General features: G+C 43.0%; 3 protein-coding genes and 2 long non-coding RNA genes across 7 annotated transcripts; all 5 read right to left on the bottom strand.

Annotated features, from left to right (window-relative positions):
* Nucleotides 1-1,627: 1,627 nt before the first annotated feature.
* Nucleotides 1,628-5,158, bottom strand: LOC124277465. 2 transcript variants are annotated; one of them, XM_046713162.1, is made up of 8 exons: nucleotides 4,748-5,158; nucleotides 4,274-4,401; nucleotides 3,765-3,882; nucleotides 3,393-3,629; nucleotides 2,938-3,053; nucleotides 2,304-2,650; nucleotides 2,068-2,166; nucleotides 1,628-1,833 (listed from the first exon to the last, which is right to left on the bottom strand). In XM_046713162.1, exons 3-8 carry the CDS (start codon nucleotides 3,798-3,800, stop codon nucleotides 1,703-1,705), a joined length of 966 nt encoding a protein of 321 aa, XP_046569118.1. In that variant the 5' UTR covers nucleotides 3,801-3,882; nucleotides 4,274-4,401; nucleotides 4,748-5,158; the 3' UTR covers nucleotides 1,628-1,702. The 2 variants fall into 2 exon arrangements, with proteins under 2 accessions (XP_046569118.1, XP_046569117.1); XM_046713161.1 differs by lacking the exons at nucleotides 4,274-4,401; nucleotides 4,748-5,158 and having other exon boundaries at nucleotides 3,765-4,105.
* Nucleotides 5,159-7,007: 1,849 nt separating this feature from the next.
* LOC124277464 lies at nucleotides 7,008-11,088 on the bottom strand. 2 transcript variants are annotated; one of them, XM_046713160.1, is made up of 8 exons: nucleotides 10,131-11,088; nucleotides 9,658-9,785; nucleotides 9,149-9,266; nucleotides 8,777-9,013; nucleotides 8,319-8,434; nucleotides 7,684-8,030; nucleotides 7,448-7,546; nucleotides 7,008-7,213 (listed from the first exon to the last, which is right to left on the bottom strand). In XM_046713160.1, exons 3-8 carry the CDS (start codon nucleotides 9,182-9,184, stop codon nucleotides 7,083-7,085), a joined length of 966 nt encoding a protein of 321 aa, XP_046569116.1. In that variant the 5' UTR covers nucleotides 9,185-9,266; nucleotides 9,658-9,785; nucleotides 10,131-11,088; the 3' UTR covers nucleotides 7,008-7,082. The 2 variants fall into 2 exon arrangements, with proteins under 2 accessions (XP_046569116.1, XP_046569115.1); XM_046713159.1 differs by lacking the exons at nucleotides 9,658-9,785; nucleotides 10,131-11,088 and having other exon boundaries at nucleotides 9,149-9,489.
* Nucleotides 11,089-12,392: 1,304 nt separating this feature from the next.
* Nucleotides 12,393-14,869, bottom strand: LOC124277477. The gene is made up of 7 exons (XM_046713172.1): nucleotides 14,767-14,869; nucleotides 14,528-14,645; nucleotides 14,156-14,392; nucleotides 13,704-13,819; nucleotides 13,069-13,415; nucleotides 12,833-12,931; nucleotides 12,393-12,598 (listed from the first exon to the last, which is right to left on the bottom strand). Exons 1-7 carry the CDS (start codon nucleotides 14,802-14,804, stop codon nucleotides 12,468-12,470), a joined length of 1,086 nt encoding a protein of 361 aa, XP_046569128.1. The 5' UTR covers nucleotides 14,805-14,869; the 3' UTR covers nucleotides 12,393-12,467.
* Nucleotides 12,393-20,648, bottom strand: LOC124277479. The gene is made up of 2 exons (XR_006898833.1): nucleotides 20,498-20,648; nucleotides 12,393-12,449 (listed from the first exon to the last, which is right to left on the bottom strand). It is a non-coding gene; the product is annotated as an uncharacterized LOC124277479 (long non-coding RNA).
* LOC124277478 lies at nucleotides 14,877-15,947 on the bottom strand. Its single transcript, XR_006898832.1, has 3 exons — nucleotides 15,511-15,947; nucleotides 15,038-15,165; nucleotides 14,877-14,899 (listed from the first exon to the last, which is right to left on the bottom strand). It is a non-coding gene; the product is annotated as an uncharacterized LOC124277478 (long non-coding RNA).
* Nucleotides 20,649-21,243: the final 595 nt, after the last annotated feature.

The following is a 21,243-nucleotide window of genomic DNA, read 5'->3' as shown; positions in this document are numbered from 1 at the left end:
CATAAATTCAGATATTTATTACGCCTACACTATTTTATGGATGATATCGTGCCGCATATCATTGAAGGGATTATATCCTCAAGTATACGACAAAATCCCAATCATAGATAAATATCTTGTCTGCGAGGAGGGAGACGAGAGATACTAAAAGTCGCAATTCGCAAGTTTTGCCGACTTTCAGTCCAACTTTAAGCGTGCAAGTATCCGGGAATAACAAGTTCAGAAATTGATTGCTCATGTACCATTTTGTCGATGATATCGTTCCATATATCATTAAAAGCACATATCCTCAAGTATATGACAAAATTACAATCACAGAAAAATATCGTTTCTGAGAGCAATGAGACCATAGATACCAAAAGTCGCAATTCTTTAGGTTTACCGACTTTAGTAAATGGACCTCATACTTTCAGGTATTTATCACGCCTACACTATTACATGGATGATGTGGTGCCATATATCATTATAGAGATTATATCCTCAAGTATACGACAAAATTAGTAACATAAAACAATATCGTTTCTGCGAGCAATGAGACGAAAGATAAGGAAAGTCGCAATTCTTAATGGTTGTCAATTTAGCTATGACATTTTATACGTGGTAGTATGTGACCCTTAATGCATGTGGCGAGAATTTGTCAGTGCCATCCCGCCATGTGCCACTGAAAAGGCTACATCTTCTAGTGTGAGGGAAAATGAAGATGAAAACTAAACATCCATTCTGCCAGCAGACTCAAAGTCAGAAGTCTGTGTTGTTTCCGATTGTTGAGCAGCCCTGAATGTTCGGGGATTATTTGGGATGATTTTATAATTCTATAGCAATATTCAGTTCCCACTTAGTCCGGCTTATAATTAGGGAGCTCGATACCTATACTACCCTCCTTTAGTGTTTCCTCAGGAAAAATGTATGGTGTACATAGATAGCTTGGGTGTTGTGCGTGGGAGTGAAGCGGCCCAAGTTTAACTTCGTGGTTTTAGCAAACTGTGTATATCATCAAACCATGTATATTTGTTCTTACGCCTGTATCTAGAGGCTCACCTTTTGATTTTCCGATTTCCCTTGCGATTAGAGGCCAGCCCTGTGTAAGTACGATAGAGTAAATTACACTCCCTGGTATGTGCAATGGATTGGTAGAAAATTTGAGTGACTTGCATGTTCTGTTTGTATATTCGATTCATACAGCCTTATTTGCCAGTACCCATCTGTACTTTTTCCAATGAAAGATCATGAACAGCGACGCGCGTAGGGATTCGACGGGCCTGGTAGTGTCCACAACTGAAATAGTCCCTTGATCGAGGAAGCCATGTCCCATTATTGGTCCACTGAACTGCTGTGTCTGACCCTCCCTACATTCGGGGGTGACGCACGTGGAATCTCATCTACCCGCCACAGCCCGAGTCCCCACTTTCACAGTCGAATGGGACTACTTCAAAGGTACATGAACCCGCCCGACCTGCTTGACCCCACTTCAGACCCCACTACGGCCACGCGCATTTTACGGCCGCTTTTCTGTGCTACTCTCAATATCAGTCTCCCTGAGAAACAGCCCCACCTGCTTCACCCGACTTCAGACCCCACTTTGTCAGATCCAAGGAAGGCACAGAGTAATGAAAACAGACAAAATGTGTACACCTTCATCAATGTGTATTCACAGTAGAAAATAAAGTTTTTACAACATATACAACTGAAATGAAATGAAAGTCTAGTTCTCCAAGATCACGTGATCTGCAGGGTAAAATCCATGCCGCTTCTTCCGACCCCCAAGCCCACGCCGACACCACCCAAAGGACATGCCCCGTACGTCCATGGGGAATTTTTGCTTGATACGCATGCCTGCAAGAAACAGAAGTAACACCATAATCCAAGAGAACCATACAAATATACAAAGAGACACGCAGCATGCACAGTTTTAGTAATCACTTGCTTCACTTCCACTCCCAACAGAAGGACCACTCAGACTAACCTCGTACATGTAGCATGCTTACATGGTCATCTATGGACGCAACAATGGCCGCTCCTACATCCCATGCATGAGTGTTACAGACACTGCTCCTTGGGAACACTCACCCAGATTCAGCTGGAGGTGCTCAGGGTGGGTGGGCTTGAAGGGGCGGATAACGCGCACATACACGTCTTCCAGATACTTCACGTCCTCCTCCACTGCAGCTGAGGAGAGACACAAAAATTGATTGAACATCTGCATCTTACCATATAATCTCTTTCGTAAATTTTAAAGTTTAAAGCAATATGAAGTGTCCTCACAGACAGAGTTTTATACATGTATAATACAAGACTCCATTTACCTTTTGAGATGACAGTAACAGATTCGTTGTTGTTGAAGTCACCGTTGTCACCATTCTTGGTACTAGACTTAGAGATCCAGCGTCTGCGACTGTGAACGGGCTGGCCAATGGCTGACATGATTTCTTGTGCCAGGAGGTTCTCCTCAGTCAGGCCTTTCTTTGGATCTCGTCTAATGGCCACATCCGATGCTCGGACGAACGGGGTTGGAATTTTCTCCAAGAAGCCAAACTTCCCATGCCAGGCCTGAACATCTGGGAAGATGTACTTCTGTGAGGTGACATCACAGGTGGCATTGATGATGTCATCGACAGCTATGTCATCAATGGCCGCCTTCAGGAAGCTGCTCCTGAAGCAACACACAATACCTTCATTAATATAAACAAAGCATAGGTTAACTATCAAAGCAACGCAAAGACAAGTCAGTCTGACTCAGTCATTTAGAAGATTAACTCTAAATGCAATTAAAAGTGAGGGAGCCGGTACACACTGATGCAATGATCATAGCTTTCTTCTACCCGATCCTGATTACTATTCAACACTTGGAGAGAAACACAGAGAGGGGAGAAAAGGAAAGAGCATCAAAACTTTGGATCAATACACTGTAACACAGATAAGCCAGCCCTATTGCTGTACCTGTCACCGTTGTCAGGCGAGCATGTCTTGACAACAAAGTCTCTGAGACTGGAGATCAAGGACTCCAACTGACTCTTCTGCAGGTCACATGCTTCTTGACATGCATGGTCAGAGGTCTGGGTGGGTGGAGGGAGGGAGGGGGACAAACAGAACAGGGAATAGATAGAGAAAGGAAAGCAAACAAACTAAAAAGTAACAAAGAGAAGGACAGAAAAAACACAAGCACAAAACAGACGTAAACAAGATTGAGAGACAGACGTGAATGAACGTTGGTGCTTTACATGGCATGCATGCATGTGCATGTATAGGTTTCAGTAAGTGGAGCGTTTACTCACACAGAGAAAGGGGGTTACAAAGGGATTAAGATAAACAGTTCTGTAAGAAAGGAGTCCTTCAAAGAATGAGTAGGAATGGCTGGAAACTCAGATGTGAGCACCCCTGTTTTTAATGCTCACCTTTCTCAGCCTGTTCACAAGCTCGCTTTCCTCTTTCAACAGGCACTCATAACGGGCTTTGTGGGTCTGCTCCTTCTGATTGTGTTTAACCAGCTTGGACTCCAGAGTCCGGACTTTCTTCTCCAGCATACTTTGCTGAGACGTCTTGGACCTTTCCCCCACTTTCACTAGCTCAGCCTTCAGCTCGCTTATTCTCCTTTCATAATTACGAGAGGCAGCCATGGCCATTATTCCGCTCTGCAAAAATGGAGAAGACATTCACCTTGTCATATTGTACTTGAAATAAACACGCGTGTGTACAGTAGTATTCAGAATAGAAAACAAACTACATTCAAGTGTTTCATCCTAAGGGCAGTCGCCAGAATAACTCACCTCCTTCACCTCCTGAAGATGTTTGAGGCACACCATGTGTCTCTCAGTCAGGGACAGAAGTTCCCGGCTCAAGGCCTTGTGCTCAGACAACACGCCTCCCCTGTTAGTCGAGGCCAATCTGAAAACATCAACCACTAATATGAATGCCACTCTGTCCATGTTTTTAATCACACAGTCAAAACAACACGTGGATATATAGTCACACACGAATGACACTAACAAATGTTCATTACTCTTACCTTTTAGAGAATGGATGGGTCCACCCTGGGTCGTCATATCACGTGACACAGCGAGAATATGATTAGCCTCCTGTTCGGAGGATATCAAGTAGCAGTCTAGAAGATGGCAAATCTCATAACTCTCGGAACAAGCTGAAAACGGAATAAAGAGAACTTGTGGGGCTGCTAATTAAGCAAAACAAACCTAAAGGAGTGCCCGAAGCAACATAACAGGAACATCAGTCAAAACGTTATTTTGAATAGTAGCTGAATAAGTAATCGCATGCTTACCATCTTGACTGACAGTGCCAAGCTTAGTCCTACAATCCTGACACCAGTCGAGCAGCTTTTCGGCGTATGAATTGCTGATGCCTACCCGGGACTTCATTATGTCCACCCAGAAACGAGAAGGGTTCAAGCTGTAAACAGACAACATGAACTCCATCTGACCTGTGATAAAGTAGGGGCTATTGTTACGCGATTGGGCACGAAATTGGCATATTGTTTTAGGGCGAAAATGTAAGAATATCATCGCCAATATTGTCGACAATTCTAAATAGACTTTACACAGTTAGAAAAGGGGAACGGGATGAGGCATTTAAGGCAGATTGATTGCTGGAATTCTTTTATGTATCTGGGTAGACCTTGTTGAAGTTATGTACAAAATGGCGTCCAACTCGGACATAGCAACGAGAACGTCCGTTACATTTAATTTGGAGATTCCGTCACACTGCGTGCAGAATGGAACCAAAGAAAGTTACTTACAGTTCCCCGTCGTTCTGGAGATGATGAAAATCGGGTAGATGGATCTCGTTCATACTTGGAAACGCAGAGAAAAGACAATTTGGGCAGAGCTTATGCGGTCAACTGATGCGAAACTGGTTGCTACTCAGGCAATGGCGGCCTTGCGATTGTGACGTCACAGAAACGATTCCGTCACGTCTCGGTAAAGTCCGTCATTGCAGGCTTAAGCTGGTTCCTGGCTCCCTTTGCGCGCACCAACTAGCGACATGCAAGACGGGGCCCAGCTTATTGCAGGCTGGGTACGACATGCATTAACATGGCAGTCTGGAAATATGCGGGGAATACAGGAACATAGACAGATATCCCGTCACCGAGAAGCGTGGCCCGCATGAGATGCTGAGTGTGTTGGTCTTTGACGGTTGCCGATTTTAGTCCAAATTGATGTGTGCAAGTATATGGAGCTCATAAGTCCAGGAACTGGTTATTCCTGTACCTTTTGTCGATGATATCGTGTCATATATCATTAGAAAGATGATATCCTCAAGTATATGACAAGATTACAATTATAGATTGATATCTGGTCTGCCAGGAGGAAGGCAAACGATACCGAAAGTCGCAATACTTTAGTCTTACAGACTTGAGTATATGGACCTCATAAATTCAGATATTTATTACGCCTACACTATTTTATGGATGATATCGTGCCGCATATCATTGAAGGGATTATATCCTCAAGTATACGACAAAATCCCAATCATAGATAAATATCTTGTCTGCGAGGAGGGAGACGAGAGATACTAAAAGTCGCAATTCGCAAGTTTTGCCGACTTTCAGTCCAACTTTAAGCGTGCAAGTATCCGGGAATAACAAGTTCAGAAATTGATTGCTCATGTACCATTTTGTCGATGATATCGTTCCATATATCATTAAAAGCACATATCCTCAAGTATATGACAAAATTACAATCACAGAAAAATATCGTTTCTGAGAGCAATGAGACCATAGATACCAAAAGTCGCAATTCTTTAGGTTTACCGACTTTAGTAAATGGACCTCATACTTTCAGGTATTTATCACGCCTACACTATTACATGGATGATGTGGTGCCATATATCATTATAGAGATTATATCCTCAAGTATACGACAAAATTAGTAACATAAAACAATATCGTTTCTGCGAGCAATGAGACGAAAGATAAGGAAAGTCGCAATTCTTAATGGTTGTCAATTTAGCTATGACATTTTATACGTGGTAGTATGTGACCCTTAATGCATGTGGCGAGAATTTGTCAGTGCCATCCCGCCATGTGCCACTGAAAAGGCTACATCTTCTAGTGTGAGGGAAAATGAAGATGAAAACTAAACATCCATTCTGCCAGCAGACTCAAAGTCAGAAGTCTGTGTTGTTTCCGATTGTTGAGCAGCCCTGAATGTTCGGGGATTATTTGGGATGATTTTATAATTCTATAGCAATATTCAGTTCCCACTTAGTCCGGCTTATAATTAGGGAGCTCGATACCTATACTACCCTCCTTTAGTGTTTCCTCAGGAAAAATGTATGGTGTACATAGATAGCTTGGGTGTTGTGCGTGGGAGTGAAGCGGCCCAAGTTTAACTTCGTGGTTTTAGCAAACTGTGTATATCATCAAACCATGTATATTTGTTCTTACGCCTGTATCTAGAGGCTCACCTTTTGATTTTCCGATTTCCCTTGCGATTAGAGGCCAGCCCTGTGTAAGTACGATAGAGTAAAATTACACTCCCTGGTATGTGCAATGGATTGGTAGAAAATTTGAGTGACTTGCATGTTCTGTTTGTATATTCGATTCATACAGCCTTATTTGCCAGTACCCATCTGTACTTTTTCCAATGAAAGATCATGAACAGCGACGCGCGTAGGGATTCGACGGGCCTGGTAGTGTCCACAACTGAAATAGTCCCTTGATCGAGGAAGCCATGTCCCATTATTGGTCCACTGAACTGCTGTGTCTGACCCTCCCTACATTCGGGGGTGACGCACGTGGAATCTCATCTACCCGCCACAGCCCGAGTCCCCACTTTCACAGTCGAATGGGACTACTTCAAAGGTACATGAACCCGCCCGACCTGCTTGACCCCACTTCAGACCCCACTACGGCCACGCGCATTTTACGGCCGCTTTTCTGTGCTACTCTCAATATCAGTCTCCCTGAGAAACAGCCCCACCTGCTTCACCCGACTTCAGACCCCACTTTGTCAGATCCAAGGAAGGCACAGAGTAATGAAAACAGACAAAATGTGTACACCTTCATCAATGTGTATTCACAGTAGAAAATAAAGTTTTTACAACATATACAACTGAAATGAAATGAAAGTCTAGTTCTCCAAGATCACGTGATCTGCAGGGTAAAATCCATGCCGCTTCTTCCGACCCCCAAGCCCACGCCGACACCACCCAAAGGACATGCCCCGTACGTCCATGGGGAATTTTTGCTTGATACGCATGCCTGCAAGAAACAGAAGTAACACCATAATCCAAGAGAACCATACAAATATACAAAGAGACACGCAGCATGCACAGTTTTAGTAATCACTTGCTTCACTTCCACTCCCAACAGAAGGACCACTCAGACTAACCTCGTACATGTAGCATGCTTACATGGTCATCTATGGACGCAACAATGGCCGCTCCTACATCCCATGCATGAGTGTTACAGACACTGCTCCTTGGGAACACTCACCCAGATTCAGCTGGAGGTGCTCAGGGTGGGTGGGCTTGAAGGGGCGGATAACGCGCACATACACGTCTTCCAGATACTTCACGTCCTCCTCCACTGCAGCTGAGGAGAGACACAAAAATTCATTGAACATCTGCATCTTACCATATAATCTCTTTCGTAAATTTTAAAGTTTAAAGCAATATGAAGTGTCCTCACAGACAGAGTTTTATACATGTATAATACAAGACTCCATTTACCTTTTGAGATGACAGTAACAGATTCGTTGTTGTTGAAGTCACCGTTGTCACCATTCTTGGTACTAGACTTAGAGATCCAGCGTCTGCGACTGTGAACGGGCTGGCCAATGGCTGACATGATTTCTTGTGCCAGGAGGTTCTCCTCAGTCAGGCCTTTCTTTGGATCTCGTCTAATGGCCACATCCGATGCTCGGACGAACGGGGTTGGAATTTTCTCCAAGAAGCCAAACTTCCCATGCCAGGCCTGAACATCTGGGAAGATGTACTTCTGTGAGGTGACATCACAGGTGGCATTGATGATGTCATCGACAGCTATGTCATCAATGGCCGCCTTCAGGAAGCTGCTCCTGAAGCAACACACAATACCTTCATTAATATAAACAAAGCATAGGTTAACTATCAAAGCAACGCAAAGACAAGTCAGTCTGACTCAGTCATTTAGAAGATTAACTCTAAATGCAATTAAAAGTGAGGGAGCCGGTACACACTGATGCAATGATCATAGCTTTCTTCTACCCGATCCTGATTACTATTCAACACTTGGAGAGAAACACAGAGAGAGGGAGAAAAGGAAAGAGCATCAAAACTTTGGATCAATACACTGTAACACAGATAAGCCAGCCCTATTGCTGTACCTGTCACCGTTGTCAGGCGAGCATGTCTTGACAACAAAGTCTCTGAGACTGGAGATCAAGGACTCCAACTGACTCTTCTGCAGGTCACATGCTTCTTGACATGCATGGTCAGAGGTCTGGGTGGGTGGAGGGAGGGAGGGGGACAAACAGAACAGGGAATAGATAGAGAAAGGAAAACAAACAAACTAAAAGTAACAAAGAGAAGGACAGAAAAAACACAAGCACAAAACAGACGTAAACAAGATTGAGAGACAGACGTGAATGAACGTTGGTGCTTTACATGGCATGTGCATGTGCATGTGCATGTATAGGTTTCAGTAAGTGGAGCGTTTACTCACACAGAGAAAGGGGGTTACAAAGGGATTAAGATAAACAGTTCTGTAAGAAAGGAGTCCTTCAAAGAATGAGTAGGAATGGCTGGAAACTCAGATGTGAGCACCCCTGTTTTTAATGCTCACCTTTCTCAGCCTGTTCACAAGCTCGCTTTCCTCTTTCAACAGGCACTCATAACGGGCTTTGTGGGTCTGCTCCTTCTGATTGTGTTTAACCAGCTTGGACTCCAGAGTCCGGACTTTCTTCTCCAGCATACTTTGCTGAGACGTCTTGGACCTTTCCCCCACTTTCACTAGCTCAGCCTTCAGCTCGCTTATTCTCCTTTCATAATTACGAGAGGCAGCCATGGCCATTATTCCGCTCTGCAAAAATGGAGAAGACATTCACCTTGTCATATTGTACTTGAAATAAACACGCGTGTGTACAGTAGTATTCAGAATAGAAAACAAACTACATTCAAGTGTTTCATCCTAAGGGCAGTCGCCAGAATAACTCACCTCCTTCACCTCCTGAAGATGTTTGAGGCACACCATGTGTCTCTCAGTCAGGGACAGAAGTTCCCGGCTCAAGGCCTTGTGCTCAGACAACACGCCTCCCCTGTTAGTCGAGGCCAATCTGAAAACATCAACCACTAATATGAATGCCACTCTGTCCATGTTTTTAATCACACAGTCAAAACAACACGTGGATATATAGTCACACACGAATGACACTAACAAATGTTCATTACTCTTACCTTTTAGAGAATGGATGGGTCCACCCTGGGTCGTCATATCACGTGACACAGCGAGAATATGATTAGCCTCCTGTTCGGAGGATATCAAGTAGCAGTCTAGAAGATGGCAAATCTCATAACTCTCGGAACAAGCTGAAAACGGAATAAAGAGAACTTGTGGGGCTGCTAATTAAGCAAAACAAACCTAAAGGAGTGCCCGAAGCAACATAACAGGAACATCAGTCAAAACGTTATTTTGAATAGTAGCTGAATAAGTAATCGCATGCTTACCATCTTGACTGACAGTGCCAAGCTTAGTCCTACAATCCTGACACCAGTCGAGCAGCTTTTCGGCGTATGAATTGCTGATGCCTACCCGGGACTTCATTATGTCCACCCAGAAACGAGAAGGGTTCAAGCTGTAAACAGACAACATGAACTCCATCTGACCTGTGATAAAGTAGGGGCTATTGTTACGCGATTGGGCACGAAATTGGCATATTGTTTTAGGGCGAAAATGTAAGAATATCATCGCCAATATTGTCGACAATTCTAAATAGACTTTACACAGTTAGAAAAGGGGAACGGGATGAGGCATTTAAGGCAGATTGATTGCTGGAATTCTTTTATGTATCTGGGTAGACCTTGTTGAAGTTATGTACAAAATGGCGTCCAACTCGGACATAGCAACGAGAACGTCCGTTACATTTAATTTGAGATTCCGTCACACTGCGTGCAGAATGGAACCAAAGAAAGTTACTTACAGTTCCCCGTCGTTCTGGAGATGATGAAAATCGGGTAGATGGATCTCGTTCATACTTGGAAACGCAGAGAAAAGACAATTTGGGCAGAGCTTATGCGGTCAACTGATGCGAAACTGGTTGCTACTCAGGCAATGGCGGCCTTGCGATTGTGACGTCACAGAAACGATTCCGTCACGTCTCGGTAAAGTCCGTCATTGCAGGCTTAAGCTGGTTCCTGGCTCCCTTTGCGCGCACCAACTAGCGACATGCAAGACGGGGCCCAGCTTATTGCAGGCTGGGTACGACATGCATTAACATGGCAGTCTGGAAATATGCGGGGAATACAGGAACATAGACAGATATCCCGTCACCGAGAAGCGTGGCCCGCATGAGATGCTGAGTGTGTTGGTCTTTGACGGTTGCCGATTTTAGTCCAAATTGATGTGTGCAAGTATATGGAGCTCATAAGTCCAGGAACTGGTTATTCCTGTACCATTTTGTCGATGATATCGTGTCATATATCATTAGAAAGATTATATCCTCAAGTATATGACAAGATTACAATTATAGATTGATATCTGGTCTGCCAGGAGGAAGGCAAACGATACCGAAAGTCGCAATACTTTAGTCTTACAGACTTGAGTATATGGACCTCATAAATTCAGATATTTATTACGCCTACACTATTTTATGGATGATATCGTGCCGCATATCATTGAAGGGATTATATCCTCAAGTATACGACAAAATCCCAATCATAGATAAATATCTTGTCTGCGAGGAGGGAGACGAGAGATACTAAAAGTCGCAATTCGCAAGTTTTGCCGACTTTCAGTCCAACTTTAAGCGTGCAAGTATCCGGGAATAACAAGTTCAGAAATTGATTGCTCATGTACCATTTTGTCGATGATATCGTTCCATATATCATTAAAAAGCACATATCCTCAAGTATATGACAAAATTACAATCACAGAAAAATATCGTTTCTGAGAGCAATGAGACCATAGATACCAAAAAGTCGCAATTCTTTAGGTTTACCGACTTTAGTAAATGGACCTCATACTTTCAGGTATTTATCACGCCTACACTATTACATGGATGATGTGGTGCCATATATCATTATAGAGATTATATCCTCAAGTATACGACAAAATTAGTAACATAAAACAATATCGTTTCTGCGAGCAATGAGACGAAAGATAACGAAAGTCGCAATTCTTAATGGTTGTCAATTTAGCTATGACATTTTATACGTGGTAGTATGTGACCCTTAATGCATGTGGCGAGAATTTGTCAGTGCCATCCCGCCATGTGCCACTGAAAAGGCTACATCTTCTAGTGTGAGGGAAAATGAAGATGAAAACTAAACATCCATTCTGCCAGCAGACTCAAAGTCAGAAGTCTGTGTTGTTTCCGATTGTTGAGCAGCCCTGAATGTTCGGGGATTATTTGGGATGATTTTATAATTCTATAGCAATATTCAGTTCCCACTTAGTCCGGCTTATAATTAGGGAGCTCGATACCTATACTACCCTCCTTTAGTGTTTCCTCAGGAAAAATGTATGGTGTACATAGATAGCTTGGGTGTTGTGCGTGGGAGTGAAGCGGCCCAAGTTTAACTTCGTGGTTTTAGCAAACTGTGTATATCATCAAACCATGTATATTTGTTCTTACGCCTGTATCTAGAGGCTCACCTTTTGATTTTCCGATTTCCCTTGCGATTAGAGGCCAGCCCTGTGTAAGTACGATAGAGTAAATTACACTCCCTGGTATGTGCAATGGATTGGTAGAAAATTTGAGTGACTTGCATGTTCTGTTTGTATATTCGATTCATACAGCCTTATTTGCCAGTACCCATCTGTACTTTTTCCAATGAAAGATCATGAACAGCGACGCGCGTAGGGATTCGACGGGCCTGGTAGTGTCCACAACTGAAATAGTCCCTTGATCGAGGAAGCCATGTCCCATTATTGGTCCACTGAACTGCTGTGTCTGACCCTCCCTACATTCGGGGGTGACGCACGTGGAATCTCATCTACCCGCCACAGCCCGAGTCCCCACTTTCACAGTCGAATGGGACTACTTCAAAGGTACATGAACCCGCCCGACCTGCTTGACCCCACTTCAGGCCCCACTACGGCCACGCGCATTTTACGGCCGCTTTTCTGTGCTACTCTCAATATCAGTCTCCCTGAGAAACAGCCCCACCTGCTTCACCCGACTTCAGACCCCACTTTGTCAGATCCAAGGAAGGCACAGAGTAATGAAAACAGACAAAATGTGTACACCTTCATCAATGTGTATTCACAGTAGAAAATAAAGTTTTTACAACATATACAACTGAAATGAAATGAAAGTCTAGTTCTCCAAGATCACGTGATCTGCAGGGTAAAATCCATGCCGCTTCTTCCGACCCCCAAGCCCACGCCGACACCACCCAAAGGACATGCCCCGTACGTCCATGGGGAATTTTTGCTTGATACGCATGCCTGCAAGAAACAGAAGTAACACCATAATCCAAGAGAACCATACAAATATACAAAGAGACACGCAGCATGCACAGTTTTAGTAATCACTTGCTTCACTTCCACTCCCAACAGAAGGACCACTCAGACTAACCTCGTACATGTAGCATGCTTACATGGTCATCTATGGACGCAACAATGGCCGCTCCTACATCCCATGCATGAGTGTTACAGACACTGCTCCTTGGGAACACTCACCCAGATTCAGCTGGAGGTGCTCAGGGTGGGTGGGCTTGAAGGGGCGGATAACGCGCACATACACGTCTTCCAGATACTTCACGTCCTCCTCCACTGCAGCTGAGGAGAGACACAAAAATTGATTGAACATCTGCATCTTACCATATAATCTCTTTCGTAAATTTTAAAGTTTAAAGCAATATGAAGTGTCCTCACAGACAGAGTTTTATACATGTATAATACAAGACTCCATTTACCTTTTGAGATGACAGTAACAGATTCGTTGTTGTTGAAGTCACCGTTGTCACCATTCTTGGTACTAGACTTAGAGATCCAGCGTCTGCGACTGTGAACGGGCTGGCCAATGGCTGACATGATTTCTTGTGCCAGGAGGTTCTCCTCAGTCAGGCCTTTCTTTGGATCTCGTCTAATGGCCACATCCGATGCTCGGACGAACGGGGTTGGAATTTTCTCCAAGAAGCCAAACTTCCCATGCCAGGCCTGAACATCTGGGAAGATGTACTTCTGTGAGGTGACATCACAGGTGGCATTGATGATGTCATCGACAGCTATGTCATCAATGGCCGCCTTCAGGAAGCTGCTCCTGAAGCAACACACAATACCTTCATTAATATAAACAAAGCATAGGTTAACTATCAAAGCAACGCAAAGACAAGTCAGTCTGACTCAGTCATTTAGAAGATTAACTCTAAATGCAATTAAAAGTGAGGGAGCCGGTACACACTGATGCAATGATCATAGCTTTCTTCTACCCGATCCTGATTACTATTCAACACTTGGAGAGAAACACAGAGAGAGGGAGAAAAGGAAAGAGCATCAAAACTTTGGATCAATACACTGTAACACAGATAAGCCAGCCCTATTGCTGTACCTGTCACCGTTGTCAGGCGAGCATGTCTTGACAACAAAGTCTCTGAGACTGGAGATCAAGGACTCCAACTGACTCTTCTGCAGGTCACATGCTTCTTGACATGCATGGTCAGAGGTCTGGGTGGGTGGAGGGAGGGAGGGGACAAACAGAACAGGGAATAGATAGAGAAAGGAAAGCAAACAAACTAAAAAGTAACAAAGAGAAGGACAGAAAAAACACAAGCACAAAACAGACGTAAACAAGATTGAGAGACAGACGTGAATGAACGTTGGTGCTTTACATGGCATGTGCATGTGCATGTATAGGTTTCAGTAAGTGGAGCGTTTACTCACACAGAGAAAGGGGGTTACAAAGGGATTAAGATAAACAGTTCTGTAAGAAAGGAGTCCTTCAAAGAATGAGTAGGAATGGCTGGAAACTCAGATGTGAGCACCCCTGTTTTTAATGCTCACCTTTCTCAGCCTGTTCACAAGCTCGCTTTCCTCTTTCAACAGGCACTCATAACGGGCTTTGTGGGTCTGCTCCTTCTGATTGTGTTTAACCAGCTTGGACTCCAGAGTCCGGACTTTCTTCTCCAGCATACTTTGCTGAGACGTCTTGGACCTTTCCCCCACTTTCACTAGCTCAGCCTTCAGCTCGCTTATTCTCCTTTCATAATTACGAGAGGCAGCCATGGCCATTATTCCGCTCTGCAAAAATGGAGAAGACATTCACCTTGTCATATTGTACTTGAAATAAACACGCGTGTGTACAGTAGTATTCAGAATAGAAAACAAACTACATTCAAGTGTTTCATCCTAAGGGCAGTCGCCAGAATAACTCACCTCCTTCACCTCCTGAAGATGTTTGAGGCACACCATGTGTCTCTCAGTCAGGGACAGAAGTTCCCGGCTCAAGGCCTTGTGCTCAGACAACACGCCTCCCCTGTTAGTCGAGGCCAATCTGAAAACATCAACCACTAATATGAATGCCACTCTGTCCATGTTTTTAATCACACAGTCAAAACAACACGTGGATATATAGTCACACACGAATGACACTAACAAATGTTCATTACTCTTACCTTTTTAGAGAATGGATGGGTCCACCCTGGGTCGTCATATCACGTGACACAGCGAGAATATGATTAGCCTCCTGTTCGGAGGATATCAAGTAGCAGTCTAGAAGATGGCAAATCTCATAACTCTCGGAACAAGCTGAAAACGGAATAAAGAGAACTTGTGGGGCTGCTAATTAAGCAAAACAAACCTAAAGGAGTGCCCGAAGCAACATAACAGGAACATCAGTCAAAACGTTATTTTGAATAGTAGCTGAATAAGTAATCGCATGCTTACCATCTTGACTGACAGTGCCAAGCTTAGTCCTACAATCCTGACACCAGTCGAGCAGCTTTTCGGCGTATGAATTGCTGATGCCTACCCGGGACTTCATTATGTCCACCCAGAAACGAGAAGGGTTCAAGCTGTAAACAGACAACATGAACTCCATCTGACCTGTGATAAAGTAGGGGCTATTGTTACGCGATTGGGCACGAAATTGGCATATTGTTTTAGGGCGAAAATGTAAGAATATCATCGCCAATATTGTCGACAATTCTAAATAGACTTTACACAGTTAGAAAAGGGGAACGGGATGAGGCATTTAAGGCAGATTGATTGCTGGAATTCTTTTATGTATCTGGGTAGACCTTGTTGAAGTTATGTACAAAATGGCGTCCAACTCGGACATAGCAACGAGAACGTCCGTTACATTTAATTTGAGATTCCGTCACACTGCGTGCAGAATGGAACCAAAGAAAGTTACTTACAGTTCCCCGTCGTTCTGGAGATGATGAAAATCGGGTAGATGGATCTCGTTCATACTTGGAAACGCAGAGAAAAGACAATTTGGGCAGAGCTTATGCGGTCAACTGATGCGAAACTGGTTGCTACTCAGGCAATGGCGGCCTTGCGATTGTGACGTCACAGAAACGATTCCGTCACGTCTCGGTAAAGTCCGTCATTGCAGGCTTAAGCTGGTTCCTGGCTCCCTTTGCGCGCACCAACTAGCGACATGCAAGACGGGGCCCAGCTTATTGCAGGCTGGGTACGACATGCATTAACATGGCAGTCTGGAAATATGCGGGGAATACAGGAACATAGACAGATATCCCGTCACCGAGAAGCGTGGCCCGCATGAGATGCTGAGTGTGTTGGTCTTTGACGGTTGCCGATTTTAGTCCAAATTGATGTGTGCAAGTATATGGAGCTCATAAGTCCAGGAACTGGTTATTCCTCTACCATTTTGTCGATGATATCGTGTCATATATCATTAGAAAGATTATATCCTCAAGTATATGACAAGATTACAATTATAGATTGATATCTGGTCTGCCAGGAGGAAGGCAAACGATACCGAAAGTCGCAATACTTTAGTCTTACAGACTTGAGTATATGGACCTCATAAATTCAGATATTTATTACGCCCACACAATTTTATGGATGATATCGTGCCGCATATCATTGAAGGGATTATATCCTCAAGTATACGACAAAATCCCAATCATAGATAAATATCTTGTCTGCGAGGAGGGAGACGAGAGATACTAAAAGTCGCAATTCGCAAGTTTTGCCGACTTTCAGTCCAACTTTAAGCGTGCAAGTATCCGGGAATAACAAGTTCAGAAATTGATTGCTCATGTACCATTTTGTCGATGATATCGTTCCATATATCATTAAAAAGCACATATCCTCAAGTATATGACAAAATTACAATCACAGAAAAATATCGTTTCTGAGAGCAATGAGACCATAGATACCAAAAGTCGCAATTCTTGAGGGTTTACCGACTTTAGTAAATGGACCTCATACTTTCAGGTATTTATCACGCCTACACTATTACATGGATGATGTGGTGCCATATATCATTATAGAGATTATATCCTCAAGTATACGACAAAATTAGTAACATAAAACAATATCGTTTCTGCGAGCAATGAGACGAAAGATAAGGAAAGTCGCAATTCTTAATGGTTGTCAATTTAGCTATGACATTTTATACGTGGTAGTATGTGACCCTTAATGCATGTGGCGAGAATTTGTCAGTGCCATCCCGCCATGTGCCACTGAAAAGGCTACATCTTCTAGTGTGAGGGAAAATGAAGATGAAAACTAAACATCCATTCTGCCAGCAGACTCAAAGTCAGAAGTCTGTGTTGTTTCCGATTGTTGAGCAGCCCTGAATGTTCGGGGATTATTTGGGATGATTTTATAATTCTATAGCAATATTCAGTTCCCACTTAGTCCGGCTTATAATTAGGGAGCTCGATACCTATACTACCCTCCTTTAGTGTTTCCTCAGGAAAAATGTATGGTGTACATAGATAGCTTGGGTGTTGTGCGTGGGAGTGAAGCGGCCCAAGTTTAACTTCGTGGTTTTAGCAAACTGTGTATATCATCAAACCATGTATATTTGTTCTTACGCCTGTATCTAGAGGCTCACCTTTTGATTTTCCGATTTCCCTTGCGATTAGAGGCCAGCCCTGTGTAAGTACGATAGAGTAAATTACACTCCCTGGTATGTGCAATGGATTGGTAGAAAATTTGAGTGACTTGCATGTTCTGTTTGTATATTCGATTCATACAGCCTTATTTGCCAGTACCCATCTGTACTTTTCCAATGAAAGATCATGAACAGCGACGCGCGTAGGGATTCGACGGGCCTGGTAGTGTCCACAACTGAAATAGTCCCTTGATCGAGGAAGCCATGTCCCATTATTGGTCCACTGAACTGCTGTGTCTGACCCTCCCTACATTCGGGGGTGACGCACGTGGAATCTCATCTACCCGCCACAGCCCGAGTCCCCACTTTCACAGTCGAATGGGACTACTTCAAAGGTACATGAACCCGCCCGACCTGCTTGACCCCACTTCAGACCCCACTACGGCCACGCGCATTTTACGGCCGCTTTTCTGTGCTACTCTCAATATCAGTCTCCCTGAGAAACAGCCCCACCTGCTTCACCCGACTTCAGACCCCACTTTGTCAGATCCAAGAAAGGCACCACCCAAAGGACATGCCCCGTTCGTCCATGGGGAATTTTTGCTTGATACGCATGCCTGCAAGAAACAAGTAACGAGCAGGCGCTTTAACTACAAGGATACCGCACCGCCCCTGGGAAATGGTCTCACCCCAGACACATAAATGTTGTAAATGATACCAATTTGACTTCTGGGTTGAAGCCAAAGATAAATGTCCCTATAAATAGGTTAGATCACTCGGATTTTGGTTTCTAATCGTTGAAATCTTCAGTTAGGGACCCGAGACGCATTTCAACGATAAGACAGAAAGTCCTCGTGATCTCACGATACATGTTTCTTTGCTCTATTTACATTTAATGCATTGCCTTTTTTGCACTTTTATCGTGACTCGCAATCAAACTTATGTGTGTGCCGAGACCTCCTTCTTATATAATCAGACAGGGTAACAACAAGTACCATTTTATCGAAGCCAGGTATCATTTAACTGGGATGGGGGTTGATTAGTTCTACCAGTAAATATAATACGATGAACCAGTTTTTATACGCCACCCTCAAAGATCCGATGAAAAATATTTCTGCCAAGGCTGAACTACAGTAAACTACAGATATAAGGAACTCGTGGTGACCACTGATTTTACTTCGGTATAACCGTAGTCTGTTTTACGCATTTCGACTAAAATAGGCAGTGGCGGTGACCAAAGAACAGTTCGTTATACCAGAGACCATATTCTATTATATGGTGTCTGGTTAAACCAGCGTTCGAAATACCTGCCTGCCCGACCGCCCGGGACGGGTTATTTTCAACACGGACTGCCAGATTCTCACATTCACCTGCCCGACGATTGGGTTAAACTTTAGACATGTACATGTATATGAAGATATTTTTCGGGCAGGTAAGTTTTGGTCAGGGCTGGCAAGTTTTACATCTAACCAACCCTGTGGTCTGGCTGAAATTTTTGGAGGTTTCATACCGTGGGTATACACATGTATATGTTAGCAGATTTGTTATAAACCTACAGTGTATATTATAAGACTAACGCTTAGTATCTGAAAATATATAATTTTTGATAAACACAAACAATTCCTTTTAAATTGGAAAGGAGTCTGAGAGAGACGTGAGATTCTGTCGGAAGCTGAGGAAATCTAGACTTGCTTCATTCAGGGCTTGACAATCATTAGCTTTGCAGAAAGGGTTGGGCGGAAGTGAAAATAATGCGATTCAGTGACTGTGAGACAGACTACAGTATATATATTATGATCATGTGAAGCTGCCATCACTATCGTGCATACCTGAGACACAACATATACTCTACCACCTAGGCGATTCAGTAATTTCTACACCCAAATAGATTCCACTGTCTGAATAAACTGTCCCAATCTACCACCCCTTCACGCAGGAATAGAATCTACCAACACTGCCTTTCAATACGATGTAAACATTGCACCATTGCTAGTAAACTGTCAAGCTATATTTAGACCAGGTAATGTCACCAAACATCATCCTGTATTCTGTTAGTGCGCATATTAGGTAATACACGAAGGTTGAAGTAAGCAGTTTGAGCAGAAATCCAGTTAAATCATCTCATCAAGACCAGTTGTGTTACTGCGAGCGTTGCCAAGCTGACAGGTGAGTAAATTAAGACATTCGACGTGAGGCTGTCTGCTTTCAGGGGAGGTAACTGTGGCGTAGCACCCAAAATTGATATTTTTTGTAGAGCTAAAAACATATTGTATGTCCAGATTTAGTGGAACGTATGATTCGAAACAGTGACAATAAGTTGTCGACAGTGATTAGTATTATACATATGTGGAAAACGAAACGTTGACAAATATTATGCTGTGCTTAAAAGTTAAGGTGAGGTTAACCTCAGTGTTGTGGAATAAAAGGTGTCTTTCCTGAGAAATCTGCAGGATGAATTTCAGTAGTCATGGCAGATCTAAACTGAAACATATCTAATGCTATAATTTTTATGAATATCCTAGCCTAAACATAAACATGGTGATTATATAAGTCACACGTTTCCCAGATGAATTTTGAGGACTGAATGACTTCATTTTTCAGCTGTTAAGTTTGTATATTCTCTTTACAGGTAAACAGAATGATGTCTTGTTAACTCTGTTGCCAGCTCTTGTAAACCACTCTTCATTCCAAGTCAATCAGAGTTGGCAAAGAATTGTTAATCCAGTGGACTGATGATCAAGGTTTTATAAAAGGTAACAAAATCTCAGAGGTTAGTTATCATTTGTATGTAGAATGTATTATTGTTTGGTACCTAGGAGAAACTGTGATAAATCAGACCCAATAAGTACAAATCCTACTGATGTTACAATTATAACATGTTTTACATTAACTGTATTTTGTATCTAGGCTAGACTAACTCTTAGCATCTGAACATATGTAATTTTGATAGAAACAAACAATTCCTTTAAAATTTGACAAGGAGCCCCAGTTAGAAGGGAGATACAGACCCAACAGGAAATACAGGAAATCTAGACTTGCTTCATCTAGAGCTGCTAGCATTGCAGAAAGGGCTAGGCGGAAGGGAAAATAATGCGTTTCAGTGACTGAGACATACTATATCTAAGCCAGCTTCCATATTGCAAATAATCTATTCTAGGGCTGGCATGGGTAACCCGGATACCGGGGACGGTGGGTAATGAGTCGGACCCGGTACCCGCCTCAATACCCGACCCATCAGGATCATGTGACTAATAGATTAAACAATGTAATATGTTATTCTTTCATGATTAAAAGGTTGTATTGTCTTTGAAGACTTAGACATAATTACAGTCACTTCTTTTGAATAAAATACATGGTTAAGATATTAAGAAACTTGAAATTTTAGCCTCTGAGCTGAAGAATATTTTAGCCATTTCTTACAATTTTGATGTCAGGAATTAACATAACGAGTATCCGGGCAGGGTAGGGTAATAGGGGTGGGGTACCCAGGTAGAAATTTTGGACCTGTCCCAGCCCTAGTCTATTCAGTAGAAGCCTATCTACTCTTGAGATGAGTTTTTTCCTCTATAACAGGGTGTCTGAAATACAAAAAATGATACCAAACAATACTTTAAATTAGTGTAGGGACAGTTTATTTATTATAAGGGGTATGTATGAGATTTGTCTTAGAACTGTATTACATTTAGCTCACCTCCCACACACACCTTTTTGTAACATGTTTTCATGTTATGATGTATTGTTGGTATTATTGGTTTAATGCCCCATGCATCAATGTGTAAATTATTGTGTCGGGGCCTGATAATCTGATGATTAAACTGAGTCCATTCAAGTCTGATACAATGAAATTGATTTGGATATGATGTGGAGCTGTCTGAAAGAAAGCAGGTATAACAATCACTGACTCATCACAACCTGGCCGGCCAGGCATCTCAACCCAACCTCAGTCAAAATGCATCCCCAATCCTGCCCCTTTACCTCAACCCCAATCCAACCCCTTCTCTGTCCCTATCCACAAAGCATTCATAATGTTACGAGCTGTCGGAACTCTATAGTTTACTAT

This window comes from Haliotis rubra, unplaced genomic scaffold (genome assembly GCF_003918875.1).
Source record: "Haliotis rubra isolate DU_JTF1 unplaced genomic scaffold, ASM391887v1 Scf222, whole genome shotgun sequence".
In the NCBI taxonomy this organism is placed as follows: Eukaryota; Metazoa; Mollusca; class Gastropoda; order Lepetellida; family Haliotidae; genus Haliotis; species Haliotis rubra.
The sequence above is the reverse complement of the archived record's forward strand: the minus strand, read 5'-3'. Positions and strand labels throughout refer to the sequence as shown.